Source organism: Castanea sativa, chromosome 2 (assembly GCF_040712315.1).
Source record: "Castanea sativa cultivar Marrone di Chiusa Pesio chromosome 2, ASM4071231v1".
Lineage (NCBI taxonomy): Eukaryota > Viridiplantae > Streptophyta > Magnoliopsida > Fagales > Fagaceae > Castanea > Castanea sativa.
This window is the reverse complement of record NC_134014.1, coordinates 46,922,230-46,938,709: the sequence shown is the minus strand read 5'-3', so window position 1 is coordinate 46,938,709 and position 16,480 is coordinate 46,922,230. Positions and strand designations below refer to the sequence as shown.

At 36.0% G+C, this 16,480-nt stretch overlaps 1 protein-coding gene and 1 long non-coding RNA gene across 2 annotated transcripts; one reads left to right on the top strand and one right to left on the bottom strand.

The window, feature by feature from the left end:
• The first annotated feature begins 8,542 nt into the window (after positions 1–8,542).
• LOC142623538 (dehydration-responsive element-binding protein 1B-like) lies at positions 8,543–9,827 on the top strand. The gene has a single exon (XM_075796974.1). The coding sequence runs from the start codon at positions 8,689–8,691 to the stop codon at positions 9,415–9,417; it is 729 nt and encodes a 242-aa protein (XP_075653089.1). The 5' UTR covers positions 8,543–8,688; the 3' UTR covers positions 9,418–9,827.
• Positions 9,828–9,847: 20 nt separating this feature from the next.
• Positions 9,848–14,880, bottom strand: LOC142623539 (uncharacterized). The gene is made up of 3 exons (XR_012842167.1): positions 14,757–14,880; positions 10,735–10,801; positions 9,848–10,228 (listed from the first exon to the last, which is right to left on the bottom strand). It is a non-coding gene; the product is annotated as an uncharacterized LOC142623539 (long non-coding RNA).
• Between the last annotated feature and the right edge of the window lie 1,600 nt (positions 14,881–16,480).

Below are 16,480 nucleotides of genomic sequence, written 5' to 3'. Positions count from 1 at the left end.
AGAACTGGCCACAAACCAGTGCACGAGGGCCCTGCTCGAGGCCATAGAGTGATTTATGGAGCTTGCAAACATAGTTAGGTGGATGGGATCAATGTACCCCCGGAGGTTGAACCATGTGAACCTCCTCTTTAAGTGTACCATGAAGGAAAGCATTCCCGACATCAAGCCGCCGTAGAGGCCAATTGAAGTGGACAGCCAAAGAGAGAATAATCCTTACCGTAGGAGGTTTGATGACAGACTGAATGTTTCCTCAAAATCCACACCATACCGTTGATGAAACCCCTTAGCAACCGACGAGCTTTATACCTACTAATAGAACCATCACCGTTGTGTTTCGAGCTTAAACACCCATTTGCAACCAACAACATTTTGAGAGGATGATGGAGGAACCAAACTCCAAGTACCACCGCCTTTGTAAGGCCTCAAACTCCTCATCCATGGCAGAACACCATTGAGGAAATTGAACGGCAACCTTGTATGTATGAGGCTCGCAAGGGTATAGTCAATGGGGGTAGGTTTGGCAAAGATAGGCTTTTGGTTTGGAAATGCCACTTCTAGATCTAGTAACCATGGGATGGGTATTAGTGGTAGGAATGACAACCGGTGGAACAATATCCGGTGACCGGATGCGGTAGACAAAGACTCGCAATAATGGGAGCAAGTGGAAGGAGGAATGGTATGTGGCATTTCGCAAGAGGTGTATTGCTAGTGGGTGATATTTGTGCATTAGGTGAGGATAATTGTGATAGGAGCGAGTAATGGACCGTGTTAGTAGGAATCGAGGATTGTGACAACAGTGGGGCAAGGACGGGAGCAAAGTGGGATAGGATGTGTGAATAGATGGTGGAGAGGTATGTAAGAGATAGGACAACAGCAGAAAAGTGGAAAACCGAGAAGTAGCGAGGGCTCGAATTTGAGAGACCAATGGATAAAGAAGAGACCTCGAACCCAAGAATTCATTCTCATTAAACAATACATGCCGAGAAAGATATATTTTATGAGAAGAGGGTTCATACCGTATGTAACCTTTAGAATAGGTAGGGTAGCCAAGAAAGACACAAGGCTTAGTACGGGTCAGAACTTGTGAGTATTATAGGGTTTAAGGAAAGGGAAGCATGTACAACCAAAGACCCGAAGGTGTGTGAGGTCTGGAACAGATTGAACAAAAGTTCCCAAGGAGACCCGTTATGCGATTGGGTGTAGGAAGCTCGATTAATGATATGAGTTGCAGCTGGCAACCGCATAAGACCCAAGATGAGAGAGGTAGTTTTGAAAGAGATAACATAGTGAGTGAGCACTCAATAAGATGTCGGTGTTTTCTTTCAAAGAACACCATTTTGCCGCTGGAGTGTGAGGACAAGAAAACTGATGGAGAATGCCTTGAAAGGAACAAAACTCAGCAAAGGCTTTAGAGGAAAATTCTCCACCACCATCTGACCTAAAAGTCTTAACTTTCAGATTAAGTTGAGATTCAACAGTGGTTTTGAAATGCTTAAAGATATTAAAAACATCTGATTTGAGTTTAAGCAAGTAAACCCATGTGAATTTAGTATAGTCATCAACAAGAACAAGATAATATTTGAAACCATTCTCAGAAATAATAGGAGCAGGACCCCATACATCACCATGAATAAGAGCAAGCGGTGCTGTAGATTGATTATTAGACTTAACAAAGGGAAGTCGATGCATTTTGCCACTAAGGCAATGCTTACAATGTGTTACAACATCAGAATTGAGCTTGAAAACATCAGAATGTTCAAGAACAATGGCAGAATGTAAAACATTATCACTAGGATGACCTAGTCTATGGTGCCATAGCAACCATTTATTAGACCTCGCTAATATTAAAAGTCAAGGTGAAGCCGTAGGAGCGAATTGAATGAAGGATGGGTGAATGAAGAAGGCTTGACTTGAAGGTTTGAGTAGATAGGATAGACACCATTCTCACTCAAGCCCCCAGAGGAGTCTCCCCGTAGGAATATCCTGGATTTTGAGCTCAATAGCAACAAAATGACAAGAGCAATTGTTGTGTAAACAAAACTTGTGCACTGATAAAAGATTCATGGCTACTTTAGGGACATGTAAAACATTTTTTAGTATAAACTTGTGATTTTTGGTATGAATATAAGAATTACCTATATTGTTGATTGGAAGGGCTTGACCATTACCTACGTTGACTTATTCAGACCCTTATACCGAGAAGGATTGGTAATATTGTTCAAGTTAGCCGTAAGGTGATCGAAGTACCGAATCAGCCCAACCATGGATCTTGATTGCCAGTTGATAGCAAGCATTGGAGACACTATCCATAGCTTCAAGTTTGTTTGGAGGATTTTTGCCTTGATAAGCAAAATCCATTCTGTGATAGCAATCCAGTCCGTATGTCCCGTTTTTCCACAAATCGACACACAGACGACCGAATCAGCTCTATAGGACTCGATTTCCAAATTGAGCATTATATTGGTTCTGATGTGGAGAAAAATTCTGATGAGAAGAACCACCAGGAGAAAAATTCTGATGAGAAAAACCACCATTGTTGTTGTTATATCTGCCACCACCTCTTCCTCTATTAGAGCCATTGCGGCCCCTACCTCTACCAGATCCTTGATTTTGAGTGTTGCTTCCATTAGGTCTAGAATTAGAGGCAAACATGGCCAGAGATGGAGGAATAGACTCAAGATTCTCAACCATAGCCTGTTCTTCACTCTGTAACATAATGGAGAGTTGCTCATACGTGATTGGATCACTCCTAGTGCGAATAGCTGAGCAAAAGTGAGCAAAGTCTTTAGGCAAGCCTCGAAGAACAATACAAATCAGTTCTTCATTATCAACCACAACACCTACAGCAAGAAGCTTGTCTCTTGCAATCTTGATCTTTTGCAAGAACACATCACAGTATCATTTCCTTTCTTGAGGCTTTGTAGCTCAAGCTTCAAATTCAGAATGTTAGCTCTTGAAGTAGATGTGAATCTTTGTTCCAAAGTATTCCAAGCCTCTCGAGAGCTTGTAATCCCAACCACAAGAGAGAACACTTGTGGAGTCAGTGTGGAATTGATCAAAGAAAGTAAGGCCTTATCTTTAATTTTCCAAGCTGGGTACTCAGGATTCACATTCACAGTGGAAGAACCTTGAGTATCAAGAAGAAATTGACATGGCTGTGGCACAGTGCCATCAATATGATCAAACAGTGAATAAGCTTCAAGAATGGTGACAAGTTGATGCCTCCATGGTATAAAATTTGTGTAGTCTAACTTGATTGACATCAAGTTTGACATGTTAGAGAGGAGTAGTAGTGGAGATTGCAATGATGGAGTGTGAGTTGTGGAAGGAGTGCTAGTGCTAGATGTGGAAGCAGTGGTGGAAGCTGTGGAAGCCATGGAAAGTGGCTCTGATACCATGAAAAGGAAGATGAAAAGCTTGAAAGAAAGAAACGGAAGTTGAGAGAAAAAAAAACTGTAATGGAGAATTCTAGAAATTGTATTCAAGATGCTCAAATGAAAAATTACATGCAACTCTATTTATATAGCTCCTATAATTGAACACGTGATATCTAACTATAACAAACTATCCTAATCTCATGGAATAAATATCTGATTTGTTACAGAAAATATCTAGAAGAAAAGATAACAATGAATTCTACTCAGAACACCGAGCGAGCTACGGAAGAAAGAAGACCAAGTCTGAAGCATTAAATCAAAACATCGTCGTGTCAGTAAATGAGAAACAGTGACGTCTTGAGTCATAAAGAGCATGGTCTTCACTTATCCAAACGATGCCGTTTATTTATAAAGGAAACGACACCGTTTGGTAAGTTACTGTTATCTAGCTGTTGTAATGGGATTGGTAAATCGGGCAATGAATGTCTTCCTCTTTCATAACCAAACACACGATAGGAAAATTTTAATACTAGCATTTATTAATAGAAATTTTCTCGAAAATTTTAATACCATTGTTATCAACTCTTTGATGTCATCTAAACAATGTGAATGTCTATTTGTTTGTTGTTTCAATGAGCCATGTTAGTCTTGTTCGAATTGAGATCAAGTGCAATAGGTATTGCATTGTATGCTGTGGAGCCCAGGGTAGTACCCTTGGTACTTCCTTTAGGGGCGATGAATTTAGGCTCCCAATTAATTTGTTGGTGAGTATCCTTTCACTTCTACTAAATGTTGACTCAAATGCTGCCTTGACAACCCAAACTCCTCTTCTTCCTTGTCACAAGCCCAACCCTATCCCCCTTTGATCTCTCCTTACACTTTCCTTTCTTCTCCCCTTTCTTCTCCACTTGATTTTTTTCTTCTCTGTGTTTTTTGACCAATCTCTTTCCCATTCACGCTATCTTCCCTTTTATAGTTTCCCTAAGTGGGATCCAAATTATTACTTTTGCATCAATTCTCATACAATTCCACTTCTACCTAGAATCCCAAGAAAAATGATTTCTTCTTAGAATTTTCTTGAAACTTGTTCTTGACATCAAATAACGTTTGGCAGTGAACTTCCCAAAGGCTCTAACTGTGCTCGGGGAACTGACCTGAATTTGACTATCCCCTCATTGGCCTCCCCTGACCTGATAGTTGGTATTAGACCTAACCTGACCTAGATATAGTAGGTTTTCTCTGAGTGCCAACCTTACGGTGTTGGGCCAGTTTCAGTTACCTGCGACAGCCTTGGTTACCTGGGCTAATCTTGGGTCTTGGTTACCTGTGCCCAAGTCCTTACATATGCAATTGCTTTTAATGGTTGATATTGAAATTAAAAAAAAAAAAAAAACTTTCAATCTCAACCATTATATATTAAATATTAAAAAAAGTAAAATATGTTTAAAGTTAAAATGTAAAATGGTAAAAAAAAAAATTGTGAGAGAGGAAGGCAGTAATTGTACATGTCTTGTTCTTTCAATTTTTCCTTACGTTTAAAAAGCCATTTGTGAATCTATTGTACTACTTTTCAAGAATATTTTCATCATTTTTTTTCTCCTACTAACGAGATAATAGTTATTGGAGATAAAAATTAAGACTTGAACAGAGGGGAAAAAAGAAAGAAAGAAAAAGAATAAATTGTGATCATAAAATTGAAAATATTGCAATATATTTTGTAGCTAAAACTAAAATATTATTACATTGATTTTTTTTTTTAATAAAATTTTTATTGACAATTTCTAATGGTAATAAATTGTTATTAAAAACAAGTTATATATATATATATACACACACAAATGAAGAAATTTATATATAGATAAAGATATGTCTTTGTTTGAAATAATTTAATCAAGTTTAAAAGAAAACTATCATTACACTAATTTTTTAAAAAGTAACTTGATTTAATAAAAATAAATAAAATAAAGAATATGAAATTAGACATTATGAAATGGGCATGTGGACCATCTTTTGATGAGAAGTGTTATGTCCACCACATTTTTATAATATTTTCACAACAAATCATATGTGGTAAGTTGTTATTGGTTGTTGTTTGCTCACTCCCAAGTGCAGGAGATCGTAACAATATAATTCTCGGAGTACCGAGATCGAACCACAAGGAGTAGGATAAATTTAAAGACAATGTAATTAAACAACAATTTGGGTGAAGAAGAAAAGTATTTTTTCTTGGTGATTGTTGACAAGAATAATGATAAAAACTTATTTAAATCAATAATATAAATACTAGGGCATCGGGATGTTTCCCAATATCGATATGAAATTCTTTATGATCTAAGAAAATATATATTTCACAATTGATTGTTCTTATACAATTAAATACTTATGATTCGGTTGAATTGAGAAAATTTAAGAATGCATGATAGCCTAGATTGATAATGTGGTTAGAAAAGTTTTCAGAAAAACTCATTCACTTTAAAACCTTATTTCTATTTGAAACTATTAGAAATTCATCTAAACAATAAGAAAAACATTATTAAACTTATTGAAAGCATGGAAGAACTAATACATCAAAAGAAATCTAATTGAACAATCAAATATGTCGTTGATAAAATCTTAGAAAGAATCACATTGAATATTCATACCATATAAAAAAAATATAACCCCTAACCCTAGTAAAGAGTTTAGGCTGCCATTAGAGAAAGGAAAATACAATGTTTTCTCTGTCAAATTCGTTCTACACAATCTCCCTTCAAAACCCTAACGTCCAAGTGTCCAAAGAAAATAAAACTTTTACTATTTTAATTTTCGTCCAAATTTACAGTAGAAACTTGTGAGTTAATTTCGGCCTTCAAATATTGTGAATTTCAAAACTGAAAAGTTGTAGATATTTAAGTCACGGTTCGAACCCATTTGACCTTATGTCAATTGGATTTTTGAGGAGAGAGATACGCCCAAAATACTGATTAGTGCTCAAATCTGATTTTTCCTTTTTAGATTCTGCCTCTTTGATTTCTTTCCTTATTTAAAACTTCCAAACATGGTAGACGACCCAAGCACTCCAGCTGCATCTCCTTAAACATTTAAGTATGGTCCTTTAGCTCTACTTTAATTCTAGTTTGACCTCCATTCTCTCACAAACTCCTGTAAACTCATATTTTTCACATGATTTCTTAAAAGTAGAAAATTACACGTAATGAATGACATCTTATTCAAGAAATTATGTAAAGATAAATAATAGAGACTAATGCAAATCATGGCTTAATTATACAAATTAAGCATAGTAATAAGGAGATAACGCCCACATAAATATATAACAAATATACATTTTAAGTCGTTATCAGTTGTAATTTGAAACCACCAATTAAATGTACTTTTTTACCCATTATTAACAACCAACTACTTAGAGCATCGGTATCAGTTAGTGTAAAATTTTCATCTATTTTGCAAGAAAAAACCTACTTTTTTTATTTTACACACCCACTTTTACAAAACACCCACATCAGATTATCTATTCTACACATTTATTCAATAAAATATTCATTTCTTTAACAGTGTCATCTCTCTCACAGACCCAACACAACACAACACAAACAACCACACAGCCACCATTGGAACAATCAGAACCCACACAAGATCGACGCCAGCAACCAATCGAAACCCACACAGCCCAAAAAACAACCTAACAGAAATAGCCCAGCAACCAACAGATCAGTGATGGGGCTTGGGTCGGTGGCGTGGGTCGGCGAAAGAGTTGATCTGATAAAATGAGAGAGTTGATCTGAGAGAATTGATCTGATGAAATGAGAGAGAGTTGATCGGTAAGAGTGAGGTGGGAAAGGAAATGAGAGAAAGAGAGTGAGGTGAGTCAGAGGTACAGAGAGGAGAGAGAAACAAATATTAAAATACTAAATAGAAGAGCTACAGTGACCGTGCATATATGCACGGTTATTATAGCAATTGTGTATAAATGCACAATTTTACACTCACCGATGTGAGTTTTTTCGGCCAAAATGTGTAAAATGAAGGAATTTTTGTATTTTAGAAGATTATACACCCACTGATGTAGATACTCTTAGAATTTGTTGTAAAAGTGTTTTGTAAATGTTGTAGATATAGTATTTTTCATTTCTTTCCGTCAATCCACTTGGCTCAAAAACCCAACTAGTTTCAAATATTTTATTTTTTAAACTAAAGACGTGGTGGCCTATATGGATGCTTAGGTGGCATAAAATTAAATATTTTAATATCTTTGTTAGCCACACCATTTTTTTTTCATTTATAACTTAATTTAGGGATTAGTTTGAAATAATATCAAAATGTTAAAGATTAAAATCATTAAATAGATACACTTGAAACATCATTTTGACAGACGCGGTAAATGACAAACATTATTTGCACCAAATTGATAATATATTAAGCATGCATCATCAGCGGCGACATTTAGGAAAGACTTCCATCACCTGAATTTGACACACATATATATACAAACAAATATTCTTTAGAGAGTAGAGACACACACCACACATTCTTTTTTTCTTTTTTCTTTTCTTGGATAATCACAGACCACACGTTCTACTTTCACACAAAAAACCTGAAATGGACAAATTCTTCACTTGGCTAAAAAAAAGGAAAAAACACACCTGCTACAAATATTCATTGAAAAAAAATGATAGGACACATAAATTTGAATAATGCTACTATTACAATTTTTACTACAACTTACTCATGTAGTAAGTCGTAAGTAGTGAAATTGTAAATCAATTACTTTTATTCCACGACTCATAACTTATTATATAAGTAAATTGTAATAAAAATTGTGATTTTAACATTTTTATAAAATTTTTATATAAATTTTTACTATAATTTACCGTGTGACGAGTTGTAAGTTGGTGAGATGTGAATAATATGGACCTACAACCCACAAGTTTCCATGCCGCGAGTCAGTAGTCACGATAAAAATTGGATAAGATTTTGTGGTCACCGTTGCTCACAAAATATCTTTAATTTAAAATTGCCGAAATAGTGGAACACTACTTCGCGGCCTGTCCACAAAATATCTTTCACTCTACGGATTCCTTTAACGCTTTGTTTAATCCTATGATCCTATCGTCTATATATGTGTCCCAACTCTCAACGTTCTTAGTTACTCCTTCAACAAACACAAACGCCGCTCTTTGCTTACTTATTATTATATATCTACTGCAGTCTGCAACACAACTGAGTGAGAAACAAATTAAGAGTATATATTTTTAGTGTGTTTCATTCCTATAAATTAAGTCCCTTTTGAGATTTACCTTTGTTTTCGACATACATGGATGTTTTAAGACATCAATCTGATCCACAATATCTAACGGGGTCTGATATTTGTTCCTGGAAGTTTGAGAGTGGCAGCGGTGACATTGTGAATTTAGAGGATGATGTCATGTTGGCTTCTCAGAATCCTAAGAAACGAGATGGGAGAAAGAAGTTTAAGGAGACGAGACACCCAGTATACCGTGGAGTGAGGAGAAAGAACCCGTGGAAATGGGTTTGTGAAATGCGTGAGCCAAATAAGAAGTCAAGAATTTGGCTTGGGACTTTTCCCACCGCAGAAATGGCAGCGCGTGCACATGATGTGGCAGCTATTGCTCTCCGTGGCAAATCCGGGTGTCTAAATTTTGCCGATTCGGCGTGGCGGCTTCCGGTTCCAGCATCGGCTGCGGCCAAGGATATTCAGAGGGCGGCGGCGGAGGCAGCTGAGGCGTTTCGGCCCGCGGAGTTGGATGAAGGTTTTGGGGATGAATCGAGATGGAAGTTAGAAAGTGCAGCGGCGGCAGCTGTGGTTGTGGCAGCTGCCGCAGCAGTGGCTGCTACAGCAGCAGCAGTAGCGGTGGAGCTGGAGGAGGAGGGTGTATTTTTTATGGATGAGGAGGCGGTTTTCGGCATGCCGGGGTTGTTGGCAAATTTGGCGGAGGGGATGTTGTTGCCTCCACCTCGTTGTTATGATGGAGATGACTTGGGAACTGATACTGACATGTCATTATGGAGTTACTCAATTTGATTGAACTGCATTAAGATCAATAGTATTGAGCTTAATTCAGCACTTTCTCATAAAAAAGAAGCGGCTTAATTTAGCATATAGAATGGTTGCTTATAGGGAAGAATTTTTATTCTTTCATTCTTTTTGTTTTTGATCAAGTGTGGTGTTATGGGAAAATCATAAATTGGGGAAAATGCCATGAACAAGTATGATTAGTGTTGAATTGAAGAAGCCCCAGAAAAAAAAAAATGAACCAAACATTTTTGTCTTGCATACAAGTTTCAGCTGAAGAAGGAAGGGAATCAGCAGAAGAAGGCCACAGAGCACCCAATTCGTTGAGAGAGAGGGAGAGAATTATAGATTATTGTTGTAATAAATGGAGAGAGAACAAGAGTTTGTCAAAACAAAAGCCTGAAAGGATAAAGTAAAAGGAAAAAGTCGAAGCAAGGACTTTGTAAACTCTGTTGTTTCATTCAACATCATTCTTCCTGACTAATAAAGATTTTATAAACAAAACATTAAAAATAATGACACATTTAATATGGCAACAAGGCTGGTATCAAATGTTCAAAAATAGTCTTCTGGTCCTGACAATTTCTTCTTTTAATTGACTGAATTTCCTTATTTTGACCAAAAAGGGGGGCACTCTGAGGTTGCAGAGACCAAGAATACCAGCAAATAGTACAGTTTAGATGCTGGCTTGCTTCTTTAAGAGACAAAATCTCCTGCATGAGGGAGGCTAGCTTCGCAACATTCTCTTGATGAATGTGATCAGGAACCTTTTTTTTGGTAGCCAAAAGCACTCACTACCTTGGACTGCCTATCATGTTGCCTGAAAAATAAAAAATTTAATCATCAGCAGGCTGCAACATACAATGCCGCGTATAAGAATAAAAGTATTGAAATATTTCAGAATCGAATTGAAACAATTGATGCTGATATGATCTTTCTGTGCCTGGAAATAAAAGGGTCTGAAAGTCACCCATTAAGCCTTTTCATTTTCAGGATATAGCCCTTCTATTCTAGGATTTTAGAAGATCATTGCATAATCTTACTCATAAAAACTACTCTAAATGCTATAGAACCAATGGAAAAGTAGAACATTGTCTTTTCAGGTTTAAAGTTTTAGTTGTACTTATTTCAAAGGTTTAAAATCAAGAATCTACTGTAATAGGCATATCTTGATCAGAGATAATACAAATTCAGTTCGGTAGATGCTCATAAATAAGTTTACTCAACAGCAATACCTGAAATTATTGAGTCACTCATACACAAACAAAAGTTGATCCAAAAAACAAATGAAGAGGACTTTTTTTTTAAAAGATTGATTCCGTGTACCTTTCTCATCTTTCACTGCAGAATCTACAAGATCCATCTCATATACCACTGTTTCATTTGTCCAGCCCTGAGATCACATAAAAATCATCAAACATTGATATGCGAATTATTGAATCAAATAGTTACCATCATATCCTTTTTAAACAGTTTATGCAGTGCATTATACCTCCCCTTCATTCAATACTGTTGGTCATCCACTCCATTTAAGATAGACAAAAATGCAGTCCACTTTAAAAATTAATAATCACAAATTTATAAGTTTCCCTGCTGACCCTTTATTTTATTTGACCCATTTCTCATTTGACTTTATTTGAGTTTATATTAAGGAAAGTAGTTTTGGAAATTTATTAGTTTTTATTTTTAAGATACTGTCTTAAATAATGTCTGTTCAATATGAGAGATGGTGGGAGCAATAAACCAGAAGCCATGATTCATGGCAAAACATGCAAATCAAATTTTTACCAAATACTTGGACACTATTTGAATCAAAGAGTGAACTATAAAAGAAAGTATATGTAGTGAGAGAAAAAATCCTTCATTACTATGAACAATATTACGTGTCAAAATTATGCTAACTTACTAAATTTAGCTAACTGAATACTTCTGATTCAAAGAAACAAAACATCAAATGTTGAGCTTGGTACCTTATCTATCCTTTTTTTTATGACATGGAACTTCACCAAAAAAGGGCCCTTTGGACCCGCGCCTAAGGAGTAAAACTCAGATACACAACTCTACCCACTAGAACCAAGTATCAAGTACTCTAGGAGAACTCCTAGTAGGGATCAAACCTAAGATGTCTGGGTCTATTGCTCATCCCAAGCCTCCAACCATTAGGTGGCACCCTGACGGGTCTACCTTATTTGTTCCTTGACTCTCTTTCTTTCGTTTGTTCTTTTTTGATTGGCATGAACCCACAGTTGGTAAGGAGTTCTGTCTTCTATGAGGTCTAGTAGAATGCCTAAGACCTTCAGGAGGGGGCTCAGGTTGAACCAGATGAGGTTCTGGTTCAGGGAGTTCAATTGGTTCAGCAAATTCAAGATCAAGAGCAGGCTCAGGTAAGTCATCAGGTTCAGGGACAAATATGATGTTGGTGGAGCAGAAGTAGGTTGATCATCAGGTGAAGAACTGGAAACAATTGGTGAAGAAGCACCAGGTTAAGAACTGGAGTAAAGAATCATATGGAGGTAAGGGAAATAAAGGAGTATGAGAAGACAAAGGAACACTGGATGTAACAGTGGGAAGGGATTGAAAAGGAAAAACATCTTCATGGAAAATAACATCTCTAGAAATAAAATAGGTTTTTGATTGAATATTGTGTAAATTTCAGAAAACTGATTTTATTGATCAGAGAAAAGAACACAATCCAATGAATATAATTCACTAACTCTACTCCTATATATTCACTATCTAATACAAGTTAAACCAGAAAATAACGAACTCCCAATTTTGGAGGGAAAAGCTGTTACAGCAAATTCTACATAATTAACACACGTGTACCTCAGCTAACTACTTTCTAACTTCCTAATCCATGTGGCATCATCTCCTGGATTGAATGAATGATTTGATCATAATGAGGCATTGTTTCAATCGGGTCCATTAATTCTTTACTACTCAATTCTGATTCTGCAGTGGCCACTTGATCATTGCTCCTTGTCACAACTGCATCTTGGAGCATTCCCTGTTGCTGAGAACCATTCTGCCTTGCACCTTGCAGCTATCCTTGATGCACAGAACCATTTTGCATCTTATTTTCAACAAATATCAAGGAGTTTATAGCCCTTAACACCATTAGGATAACCAAGGAAAACAGATGCTCTAGCTCTAGGATCAAGTTTGGTTCTATATCTTGTCAGAGATTGAAGTTAGAAAAGAAAAAAGGGAAAAGAAGAAACAAAGCTAGACGACTGTAGCTTAGACAATATAGCTGTAGATAAACTACCTCAGTCTAGTGTTTTTAGTTGTGTACAGCTGTAATGTTAATTAGATTAGTTTTAGTTAGTGGTTAAGTTAAACTTTCCCGCTCTAATCTCTGTATATAAAAACAGCTCGTATTCATTTATTTGTATTCAATCAAATCTGTTATATCTAGTCAAAGTGGAGGCATAGCATAGACAACCAAAGACCATGAGATGATTGTAAGATAGGTAGGTTGTTGTGAGGACACAATCTCCCCAGAAGTGAAGGGGAAGATTTGCTTGGAATCGAAGTGCCGTAGCTACATTTAAGAGATGTTGGTGTTTTCTCTCAACCACTGAATTTTGTTGTGGAGTTTCCACACAAGTTTGTTGGTGAATGGTACCTTTAGAGGCAAATGTGTCATTATATGATCTTAATTCTGGTATTGAACTGAGTCTCAACAAAGGAAAAGAAAGATTGAATGAGTTTCTGAGTTTTAGATGTATATTTCATCAAGTAAATCCTAGTGCACCTACTGTAATCATCCACAATGCAAAGAAAATACTTGTGACCAGCAAGAGTGGGGATAGAGAAGGGACCCAAATGTCACAATGCACAACTTCTAAAATAGAACATATATGATTATTATGAGCAAAAAAAAGTCTTATTTGCTTAGCAAAAGGACACGCAGTACAAGGTTGATCATCATTAGCAGAATATGTGAAATTAGGAAGTAAAGACTTGAGAAGATCCAACCTAGCAAGAGAACACACAGTCCTAGTCTGTTATGCCAGAGTTTGTTGGTTTCAACAAGAGACACTTTGTGACAAGAAACATTTGGAAAAGAAACAGGAGAAACAACACTTGAAAGAGAATGAAACTTAGACAAAAGAGTAAGAATATTCCTTGGAACAGCTGTATGGGAAGGGTTTTGAAAGATGTACAGTCCTCCAAGTTTTTCACCCAGTCCAATCATCCTCCATTGCAGCAATTCCTATATGAAACAAAAGGTGGAAAGGAAAATGCGACAACGATGTAGTTTGTGGGTTAATTTGCTAATTGAGATGAGGTTGACTGTGAAAGAAGGAACACATAACACATTTCTAGTGTTAAATCAGCAGAGAGCCGCACTGTGCCTATATAAATCACCATAACTGATTCCCCCATTTGGTAATTTCACAGTGACATGTGTAATGGAAGTAATAGTAGTGAGGAACTTGGTTGAATAGACCATGAGTTCAGTTGCCCCACTATCAATTATCCAATCATGAGGTGTAACATGAATTGTATCTACCTTTTGAGAACTAAAAACTGAATGCTCTAAAAACTGCCAGTGAATTCAGCAATGCCAAGAGCTGCTGATACTGTACCTCAACAGCTGTGGAAACATTGTTGGCTGCAGCCTGGGAACCATAATTCTGATTTTTACCTTTAGCCATGAAAGAACCATGTTATTGCACTTCTTCCATGAACTATAGGTTAAATGTGAGGAATCTTTAGGCTCTGTGATAGATCCATCTATAAATCCTACTTTGTTCTTTGCATATAAAGCAACAATCACCGATCTACTCCAAGTATTATAATTCTCTTCAATTAAAGGCTGAGCAACCAAGACAAGCCCTGGATTATCACCGCTTAGCAAGTGATAAGGACTCGAAGTGTCTTCTCCAATTGGAGTACCAGTCGAAGAAGATGAAGACGCAGATAAAGACATTGATAGATCTTAACAGAAAACAATCAAAAGGGACTATACAATGAACAAATGCTTGATTCAATTGAAGTTGAATTAGGAAATCAGAACTACCGTGCTAATTCAAACTCAGTTCAGATGAACAATCAAGTAATCAACAGCCATAAGTTTGAGAATTAGAAACAGAAATCAAACTAAGAGCAACCATTGCTCTTATATACAAGAAGCAGGGACCAAATGTGATTCTAACAAACAAAAGTATTGTCATATTTAGTGCGAGTATGGTTGGAATGTCAGACATATATAACATCATGTAGTTAACAAATATTTGTCTTATAATATTATATTGAATCTATAGTCAAATGTCATGTTATAGACTGTGTATTATGCAACTCAGGGCAAAGAAAATTATAACAAGGCAAGGTCAAGTTACCTTTCTAAAAGGTGCGTACATCACCACCCAACTTCATTCAATGCGATCAACCCGGAAAAAGAGAATTATTCACTGCTAGTTTCCAAAACCGAAGTTGGATAAAATGCCTTTAGATATCTTCTATATTGTCAGGTCTTTCCTGGTGAGTGCTGATATAGGAAAGGTATTCCTGGCAGGCAAAGTCTAACACTCTTCTCTAGTCTCTTACACTTTTATCAGTCAATGTAATTTAAGTCTTTTAACCTAGTTAGTCTGGGACCTTTATGGTATTGAATTTGAAACCGAATATAGTGACGTGTTTTTCTGTCCACAATTTTACATGAAGTTGTAGTGCCATGCCAAATTTTCAAGTCCAAGTTCAATGGCCATGTTAGGCAACAGGGTTGGGACTTGGGACTCTTTTTTATTTTATTTTATTTATTTATTTTAAGAAGAAAGCCAATGCATATTATTGATGGGGGTTGATCAAATTAGCCTGTAATACAGAAAATAAGTCTGAATGTACATCTTCCATCCAAATTGACAAGGCCGGGGAAGTGGTTACTCTACTAGTTAAAGAGTGAGCAACCTTATAAACTATCCTAGAGAAAATTTTAAAACTGAAAAATGCGAGGCTAGAAAAATAATGTATTTTGCTAGGTGTCCGTATTGAGCCAGAGTACAAATTCTGCTCTTAAGGACATTGACGAGAACCTGTGAATCACCTTCAAAAACAAGGTTATCAAATCCCAACTCTGCTGCCAGTTCCAGGGCTCTCCGTGCCGCCATAGTTTCCACTTCAACAACCGTGTGAGGCAAAGGCATCATTTGAGAAAGAGATGCAATAACCAAACCTTCACAGTTCTGTATGATGACGCCCAAACCTGCACGGTTTACACTAGCAAATACATCTCCATCAAAATTTACTTTGTACCAAGGTTGGGACTTGTTGGCTTGGTATCATCTCATTAAAATTGAATCAATGGTTTTTAATGATAAAAAGTCCAACGTCAACAATTCAACATGATGAATCTCACCGCCCAATATATAAATCCATCTTCCCATAAAAAAAAAATATATATATATATATATATATATCCATCTTTACATTTTGGATTTGGTTTAGTTGAATAATGGGGAAAGTGAATATTGCAATATTGAAATATACAAATTGGGTGGTAACTTGTAGAATTGGATGATCGGTAACGTTGCTATTACATAGTACTAGCATATAACTTCATGCCAAGGTATGGATGCATTTAAAAAAAATTTTAAAAATTATTATAAAAATATAAATAATTGGTCAAATTAATTTTTTTAAAGCATGTAACATGCATTTATGCATACATATAAAAATACATTTAAAATTAAACACAATTTTTATCATAAAATATAGATAATTAGGCAAATTATATTTTTAAAGTAAACGTAATTAGTCACATATTAAAATACTTATCTAAATTTAATGCTACTTATGATAAATTTTTTTTCTAATTTTTAATAAAATAGAATGTGTAGTGATTTTTATTTTATTTATTTTTTGAGAAAGATGCAATGATTATTATTGAGTATATGTGATTTTTTTTATATTATAAATTTGATAGTTCATTAATATTAGTTTCTTAGTATTTTGCACTCATTAACTCATTATTAAAAAACTTAAGTAGACACATGACACAAGCTTAAGTGGATAATTATGGTGTAGTCTCCACATAAATTTCGACACAGCGCAAAATTGGATTATA

Bases quoted from the DNA above. Each gene is read 5' to 3' on its own strand.
- LOC142623538 (XM_075796974.1), top strand. From the start codon at position 8,689: ATGGATGTTTTAAGACATCAATCTGATCCACAATATCTAACGGGGTCT.